Below are 9,602 nucleotides of genomic sequence, written 5' to 3'. Positions count from 1 at the left end.
CCAAAACAAATCACTCAGACCATGACTTTTAAGGTGTTTAAGATCAATGATGTGAAAGCATGAAAGTTTGTTTTAGTATTTGTAGTTTCCTACATATTAGGCTTTGTCATAATTGCAAAAGATCTATGGTATCTACTACCCTTGGCTTGGGCATGCACTGAGGTTAGTCTTATTCAGTTTTCTTTCTGTTTGCTTTTCTCTTAGTCTTATTCAATTTTATTTCTGTTTGCTTCTTCGCCCTTTCTCATTCTTGTTGGAGTTTGCAACTTATTCCCTGAAGTTACTTTTCCCCTATTTTCCTCTCAAGTTCTTTATTATAGGTCACGATTATGCTTACAAATCATAGGAAAAAGTTAGTTGTGGAAGACATTATAGGTATTGCCTTTGTAAATACCAAAATTTATCCCCAAATGAAAATGCAACACTAGTAAAGACCATTGTAGATATTGACATTAACCTCGAAATGGAAGTGCGACACTCAATCAGATCACTTTAGATGCCGACATTGACCCCATAAATGGAAGTGTAGACTACTATAGATACTGATATTGACCCCAGCAATGGAAGTGTAGACTATTATGTATGGACCATTAAATATATTTACACTTCCCACCTAGAAATATTAAATTTATATTTTATATTTTAGGTTAAAAAACATATTTGGCCTCTGAAGTTTCACTAAAGTAACGATTTGGTCCTTCAATTTTCAAAAGTAACAATTTGGTCCCTGTACTTCGTTAAAAATTAGGTTAGATTTAACAGAAATCTGACGTGGAAGTTCTATGTGTATAAATTAAATCGCGAACTGTACGGGTCGGTCCAATCTCGAACCAGTTCAAACTTGGACTGGTTTGAAATTAAATAAAGAGAACTGCAGATCGGGTTTCCCCACCGCCACAAAGCCATGCTCCTTCGGTGACTCCTCTGCCTGCTCTAGCTCTGGCTCCGTCTCTATCTCTGTCTTCATCGTGGATTGTCGGGCCGCCGTCAGATGCACCTTTGCCTTTGGCAACACCTTAAATAACATATTTGGATTAGAGTCCTGGCTGCTGCTACTTTAGTAATAGTTTATTATAATTTCAATTTTGATCTCTTTTTTGATATATTGTCAATGGTCGAACACACACAACTTGTATCTCCATTTCATTTGTAAACTTTTTCTCCCTATGGTTTTCGTTTCCCCACCGCCGCAGAGCCTCGCTTCATCGAGAACAACCCCATTCTCCGAATGACTCCTCTTCCTGGTCTTTCTTCGTTTAAACTCTCACGAACACCCTAATCCACAACACCGGACTCGCCATCACCACCATGCTAGCCAAAACTTTCACTAGTTTAGGTCCTTCAGCTACATAATTGGAGAGCCGTGCGTCGAAGGGAGGCATTTTTCTCTTTATAATTTTTTTTCCAAATTATAAATAAGTCCAAGTTTGAACCGGTTTGAGATTGGACCAATCCGTACAGTTTGCGATTTTATTTGTACACGTGGAACGTCCACGTCAGATTTATGTTAAATCTAACCTAATTTTTAACGGTGGGGACTAAATTATAACTAATTTCAAAGTACAGGGACCAAATTGTTACTTTTGAAAGTTGAAGGACCAAATCGTTACTTCAGTGAAACTTCAGGGACCAAATGTGTTTTTTAACCTAGATTTTAACTTAGAAATTTATAAATTTTAAACGTTAGTCAAATTTTGAATAAATTTTTATTTATCTACTTTCAAAATATATTTTAAAATTTTAAATTATATTTTAGTTGTTTAAATTTGATTATTTAATATTGATTTGTATAATTAGGATGCGTTGTTTTTGCTAAGTTGTTGTACCAAATAAAATCCCTAAAATTAAGCACATATAGTATAGAGGTATATTTGTCTAAAATAATATTTAGAATTCTAAAAAAAATATCATTTAGCCATTTACACAATATTTAATATCTTTGACCATTTTTTAAAGTGGTAACAATAGATATAGTCATTTAAAATAAGCGATTTCAAAATATGGCCGCGGTTCATTGCTGTGCTTACACACTAGGCTACCCTTCTCCGAAAGCTCCGCGGGACCACCTACCACTAGTCTTCGGCCGGAGGGGTTTATTGCACAAAAACGCCGGGACGCAGGCCCCCGAAGAGGGAAGCCCAACGAATGTCAGATGCAAAGCCCCGCACCTCATTAAGATCATATTGGCATACTCTCCCAAAAAAAAAAGAGCAGACCCCATTGAAGACGAGAGTGAGGTACAACAAGGCCATTTCTGTCCACCGCCCTTCTCACAGAGCCGTACGTGGACGTTACCGCTCATACAGCTCCCAGCCAGCAAGCAGTTAGCCTTCCTCTACAAAGAATGGAAGTGTGGATGAATCGACATCAAATAGAGGAATAGCGGGAAATTTTTGTAATGCATACTAAATGATAATAATAAAGAAAATTTTCCGTTTCTATATTGTCATAAAATTTTCCTTAAAATAAATAGTTGTGTTCATTAATAGTTTCAGTGGGTCATCTTATTTGAACAATTCTAACTTCTTGAGTTGGAAACAATATTCACTTTTCAATAATGGTCGACGTAAAAGTAGTAAGATCTTTACTAATATTTTAGGGACGAAATTACCCTCTTCTAAAATCATTTTTAAATGAATTTGTTATTTTTCCTTTTTTATAGGAGAATCCTACCTAACCATAGGATAATTCAAATATTTTTAGAATCCTACCTAAATTTTTCAATTCAAATAGTTTTCAAACCAATTTTAGAGAATTATGCTAACAAATCTGGAAAAAAAAAATATTTTTTTATAAAAAATGAAAAATAACCGTCAGGATATCTAATAAACATTAATAAACAAAATGTAATTAGAAATAGAAATACTAATACTAAAGCCAGAACAAATACAACAAATACGGGAACAAAGAAATAAAAACAACAAATAAAAAATACTGTGAACAAAGAAACAAAAATACAATAAACAACAAATACGGTGAACAGAGAAATAAAAATACAACAAATGCGAACAACAAATATGGTGAATAGAGAAACAAAAGTATAACAAATACGGTGAACACAAAAATACAACAAATATGGTGAAGAGAGGAACAAATACAAAGAATATGGTGAAGCGAAGAACAAATACAACAACAAATATGGTGAAGAGATGTGTATTTTTGTGAACAATTAATACAAAAATATAAATATAAGGATAGAGTAACAAATACAGTGAACAATATCATCACACGTAGAATTGTCATTTTTTTTCTTTTGAAACCCCTTACCTTATCAGTCATAAGGCAGGTTTTTGATATCATATATCGAGAGAATTATTAAAAAAAAAGCTATTCCACTGGTGTGACTTAGATACCCCTTTCTTTGTGGTATGAGTCATGCTATTTGAATAGCCTTCAATCATCATAGCCTCTCCACCGGTTCCGAAGACTCCTTCGGCATCAATGTGCTCCAATGAAAGAGATAAGACTCTTTCCTGAACCAGAACCGGGCACAAAACGTCGAGGTAGAAAGTAGAAAGCGAGCTCTTTTCGCGTATACGCAATCTCGAAGCCCAACTAAAGAAATAGTTGAATAAATAAGGTATATTTTTGTGAACAATTAATACAAAAATATAAAAATAAGGATAAAGTAAAGCCTTACCCTCCACCCCTGCCGCTCCACTTGCAACCCATTTCTATCACCCAATGCATTGCCCCACCGTTGTTCCCTCGCGCATCCTCTCCCTTTGTCAACTCGACTCCGATAGATTCCCTCTCTAATCATTTCCCGCTGTGTGATGTCTCCTTATAATTTGCGAATTCTATCTCCATATATATCTAAGTGTATAATAATGGTGGTTAGAAAAAAACACTAGAATCAAAGAGATAGACTATAGGAAGATAATGAAAATTAGAATATTTTGATTTTAAAACTAATAACTAAATAGAAGAGTAGAAGTGTCAAATATCAAACCTACAAAACAGTTAAAAAATATAAATAGATATTTTTCATTATCTAAAATGATTTGGCCATTTTTCAATACCGCAGGAGAAATAGGGAGATCTACTATAAATTCTCTTTTTAAACACTTTATTTATTTTTGCCATTCATGCCGTTGCCCTTTTTTAAAACGCGACTTAAATTATCCAAATATTGGTATCGGAGAGGAGGCCCATGGGCACCGGTAGAAATTTGGGCCATATGTGCTTTTCTTCCATGTTTAGAAATCACTGCAACGAGCACAAGCAATTGCAGAGAAGCCTCCTCCTCGGAGCCGAATTCGGCGCCAATCTTTCTCAATCCTTCAATTCAACTCCATTTTCTGCCCATCAAACGCCCCCGACGACTGCACTACATTAACATTCTCTTCAATCCTTATTCTTTGTTTCAGCTTTTCAATTCCCAATGCTAATACCCAGATTTCGAACTTCCCTAATTCTCAACAAATCCTTAATCGGGTCCACTTCCGCTGCAACCCATGTCGCATTTTTCCACTCCACGCCCGCCTCCTGCGACAAATGGAAGAACAATTGGAGATTCGTGAGTTTGCTTCCCTTTTGCCTTTTTTCTGGGGGTTTTTTTTTCTTTTTTGTATGAATTGCCTATTTGGGTAAGTGCCCAGTTTGTTGATTTCACTAGTTTTTGTGTAATTTATGCAGAATTTTAAACGCTTTAAGGCTGTTTCGTGTTGATTGAAACGAGTTAATTTGTTATTGTTTGAAATAATGTATCATCCTATATGTGTAGAGGGTGAATGTAGTTATTTTTTCTCTGGTTGGGTGATGGAACAAGAAATGCTGAGCTATGTGCTGATAAACTTAAACAAAATCGTTCAAGCAGAGGATCATTGGTCTACAATCTGATAGAAACCAAATAACTGAAATATATATTTAAATTTTGATCATAAGAAGTGAAATAAATCTAGTTGAGTTATAATCATTTGCAACATTGAATGCATAATATTTTCTGCATTTCTAACTTCTTTAAAAATTTCTTTTTTTTTTAATATTTTGCAGGATGGTGAAAAGGGAAAGGAGCCGTCAAAGGTATGTAATTCCATCAATTAGCTAACTATTTTGTTTTTGTAATACTTGCTTATAAATGCAAGATTCATGTCATTGAGCCAGACGGACCATTTTTTCTTCTTCTTTTCAAATTAGAGTCTTGGGTGTTTGAGGGAGATATTTCAGCATTTGAAGATCTTTCATGTTTATCCCATTGCACTAAATGCTAGCTCGGTGTACATTTATGTCTATCTAGAAGGCTTTTTCATTGGATTACATTCTTTGAACTTAAGACTGCAGTCTTATGAAGATCATGGTTGTCATTTTAAGAATTTTGTTGAATGTTTTATTGCTTTCAGTATTCCGCTTATGGTGTGATTGGGCTCAATGGTACAGTCCTACTAAAATGATACATTTTGCCTTTTATTTTTGCCTTTTATTTTATAGTCTGCTTATGAAAGTTTTCGTTTCAATTGCCTCTTCTTAGGAGTTTATATTTTTTTGACGGGTGAACAAACCTGTAAGTTGAAGAGAGAAGGAAATAGAAAAAAACAGTTTAGTAGATAAGGTATCTCCACAGTCAAAAGGGAAAAGAAATTACAAAACTACTTCCCAAGAGAGGGATAATATACTTTTAACTGTTTAAACTTGATTTACACTAAACAGTGAAATTCATTGATTTACATCCTGAATTATATGGGTTCAGATGAAGCCTATTCATTTCAATCAACTTTGATCATCTCTTGCCCTCTGTTTTTTCTGGCTTATATTTAATTTATTGTTTCTTTAGAAGATTCTAATATTTGAAATGATCATACCAGAATTATGTTAGATATGTAACCCGTCAAAGGCGTGCTGATGCAAAAAAGGCTCTAAAGGACCTCCTCTACAACAATGGATCTACCTTTCAGGTATGACATCTGATGCACACATGCACACATTAAAAATTAAGTTGCACCGGCTGTTCATATTACACTACATAGTGCAAACACTAGTTTGCAGATGTTTATTACTATTCTATGAACCTACACCTCTCGAGAAAATAGTGCGTTAGAAGAAAAGCAATCATAATTTTATTATGATGTGGAACCGGTCACTTCTTATTTTCAGTGCATAATAATGAGATTGATAGAGTTCATGTCATTGAATGCTTTGGACGTTATTTATTCGACGTAAGGGTTGAAGAAACCATTTGAATGTCTTGAATCCCATAACTTTTTAGGTTCTTGCCTCCCTGCTTTTCCAAGAATTTTAATCCTGCTTCTTGGTTGCATTTGCATTTCGAGGCTTTAATATATGGATAAAGGTTATTTGATATCTCCATGCCCTGAAGATTAGTGCTTGGATGTATGGAAATAACCCCAGGGTCTTAAAGTCCTTATGTTGAAGATTTAAAAACTTAGAACCCTTGTTGTCTCCCAAAGCTGGCCTTGGGTCGGGCGAAACCTTATTGGAGATTAGTGAGTGTGAGCCACGAGCATAATGAAAGGAGCAGAACTCTAACCCAATATCCCGATTATGAAAGAAAAGCATATTGGTTCATGACTTATGTTTTTTGGTTGATATCTGTTTCAACAGAATAAGGAATCAAAGTGGAGTCTTGGTGGTCGCTGGTCTACTGAGGAGTCATCCGATCAATCAGGTAGCTGCGATAAGAAAGAACGAGCAAAGTCTTCAATGCGACATATGGGAAAATCCCAGCATAAGAAAACAAAACGTTAGTCTCCTATCTTTTAAACATTATCTACTGCTATTTTATATTGATTTTTATTTCTTTTGATAAAATTCTGTGGAGCATGAGGCTCGATCTCAGTATAACATTGTTGTTCATTTGTTATGTTCCAACTTTTCCTGGTAGACCATAAAACTTTTTATTCATTCTCCTCAAAGGACTTTATGCCGAATTTCAACATTGACGGCTTAAATTGCTACATAATTGAGATCTTTCCTTTTTCATCACTCTAAGTTATTTTCTCTGATAAAAATGTATTTTGAAAAATATATCATCGTGATTGTAGTGATATTCTGAATGCTTACCAATATTTGGGTAGTCCAAGAGACAGGTGTGGATAATATCTCTTCTGCTTTGGATTACCAATTGTGCCGTCTTTTACACACCAGGTTTCATTATTGAGATGTTCTTGAGTCACTTCTTCAAAGTAAAGACCGAAGTTCATTGGGAGATATGGTTAGAAAGGAATAGTAAGATTCTTAGTGACAATTACAGGTATTTTTAGATGTCGAGGAAATTTTTTTTTTTTTTGGTATCAGCTTAAGTGTTTGTATTTAGAGTGCTAAGCTAAAATGATAGTATCAAAGTCATGTCTCTGACTTAATCGTATGGATGAAATCTTTTAGCACTGAACAAAAGGTGGCGAGCGTTGGAGATAGTCATGAAATTATGAGAAGTAAGAAAGGAAGAAAAAAGGAGAAGGATATCCGTGAGACAATGCCACGTGTCCCTTGGAGGTTGTTTGAGTCCCTGGGAGGATTTTGAGGCGTCACTCAGGACATCCTTTTTTCCTTCTATGTTGTGCTTTGTTTCTTTTTCATATTAGTCAGTGTTTGACAGGGATGAAGATATTGGTGGGCAGTTTTGCACCATAAAGTTTTTTATTAATATTATAATACTGTATAAAATGAAACTAAATAATAATTAAGAAACCAGACTAGGTGAAGATGGGGCTTTGGAGATTTGAGTCAATTTACACATTTCATTGGTTTTTTCTTCAGGCAAGTTCAGAAGAGAGAGTTTCTATGATGACTTCGACAACGATTCCGAAACAGTCTTTCACACCAGATTTGGCAATAGATCATATGCTTGGTCCTTTGGCTCATGTAAGGAGTCCTCTGAAAATTCAGCATTTGGTTTCGAGTGGACACAGCCTCCGAACTGGAAGAACCGAAGAGCTGCAGAATGGGATAATTCAAGTGATTGTGAATCTGATGAAGAGACCACTGATGTAGGATCATGTTCCGATAGAACCATTCTTGGTTTGCCACAAAAAGGTCCTTTGAAGATAGAAGATGTTAAAACCGCGTAAGTTGATTGGTTTTTCTATCAGATGCAGAGTGGCTTTTTACTTGTTTATCTTAAATTCTTCTCCATGATCTTGCAGGTTCCGCTTATCTGCTTTAAAATGGCATCCTGATAAACATCAAGGATCTTCCCAGGTGAGTTTGAAATAATATTTTCAATCTAAACACATAGCATTCAGTATGTGTATTTCAAAACTCGACACGTCTTATGTCGCTCTTTTGACTGATCAGAATAAATAAAACGTTAACAAGTTTCTTTGTTTTTTCTTTTTTGGCATGTTTTCAGGCAATTGCTGAAGAGAAATTCAAACTTTGTGTTAATGCATACAACTCCTTGTGCTGCGCACTATCTCCAGGTTAAGCTGCAGGTGTGCTCTAACTTGTAACAAATTGAACTGCAACAACCATCGATTTCAAAAGATAATTTATTATAAGGTTATATATAGTCTATATTTCAATTAAAAAAAAAAAAACCTTCTTGGAATAATGGATGCATTTGCATTCTTCAAATTTTTTAAACTAAGGTGATTCCATTGCCATTCTTTGAGGATATTCTGGGAATTTATGTATTATTTATGGCTTAGGATTTTAGTTTTTGTAGCAGTTCTATGAGATGGATCACTGTTGTACTTGTAACTACAATCATACACATACTAGTTTTGGCCAATTTAAAAGAATTTTTGGTGTAATTTTATATTTTTGCTTTGAATTTGATAAGTAATATAGCCAAATTTAAAGATTTTGTACAAAGATGAACTTGTTTGACAGTGATTTTCTATTTTGTTTTTAAAAGTTAAATTTCTTACATATTATAATGTACTTTTGAATAGTTTACATAATCACACTATTTTTGCATAGAGCTGGTTCCAATTTGAAAACATTTTTGCCCTTGTGTAATACTTGTGCTCTGAATTTGGTACAGTATCTTCCTTTTTTTAGATAATAAATAAAATTTTATGTTATATTTTCTATTGTTAAAAACTATGTTTGTTTTAATGATAATTATTTCGAGAAAACTGCAGAATGTTTCCCACTTAAACTATTAAGAGGAGTGATCTTTGAATATCAATTTGATCAATTGTATGTTAAGCATTAACTCCTTTTTTTTTTCTTATTTTTTGGTTATATGTTTAAATCGTTTTATTTTCGATTAAAAAACTATTAACTCACGGAACAAGAGAGAAACTTGTCGAAATCTACAGTGCAATCTCTCATTTTGTATATGGACATAACATGAGGCATATTGTAAACTCGAATATAGCTCAATTGGTTTAGACACCCCTATGTGTTGAACTAAAACTTGAAAAACTAGACAAAATCTAAGGCGTATTGGTGGGAAGGTTATGTTTATCTGTTATATGATCCTTTATAGAGATGCCTAATCTCATATTCACTATTCTCACTTATTTAACCAGACTCATAATCACTATGAACACGCTCTTCTTCATCGTTAAGTCATACGTAGGGTATATACCTCGCAACTCAACATTATCATTATACCACAGTGACTTAATTAGAGAACTTTGATCAATAACTTTTATTAAGAAGCATATAATTGCCATGCCAACGACCTCCACAAA

General features: G+C 34.3%; 1 protein-coding gene across 1 annotated transcript; it reads left to right on the top strand.

The window, feature by feature from the left end:
* The first annotated feature begins 4,123 nt into the window (after window positions 1-4,123).
* On the top strand, window positions 4,124-8,711 carry LOC111024907 (Chaperone DnaJ-domain superfamily protein). The gene is made up of 7 exons (XM_022302724.2): window positions 4,124-4,519; window positions 4,996-5,025; window positions 5,805-5,894; window positions 6,562-6,700; window positions 7,717-8,023; window positions 8,103-8,157; window positions 8,309-8,711. Exons 1-7 carry the CDS (start codon window positions 4,385-4,387, stop codon window positions 8,381-8,383), a joined length of 831 nt encoding a protein of 276 aa, XP_022158416.1. The 5' UTR covers window positions 4,124-4,384; the 3' UTR covers window positions 8,384-8,711.
* Window positions 8,712-9,602: the final 891 nt, after the last annotated feature.

Source organism: Momordica charantia (genome assembly GCF_013281855.1).
Source record: "Momordica charantia cultivar OHB3-1 chromosome 2 unlocalized genomic scaffold, Mcharantia_2.0 BLBB01000002.1, whole genome shotgun sequence".
In the NCBI taxonomy this organism is placed as follows: Eukaryota; Viridiplantae; Streptophyta; class Magnoliopsida; order Cucurbitales; family Cucurbitaceae; genus Momordica; species Momordica charantia.
Note: the sequence above shows the minus strand (reverse complement) of the source record. Positions and strands in the feature narration are given on the sequence as shown.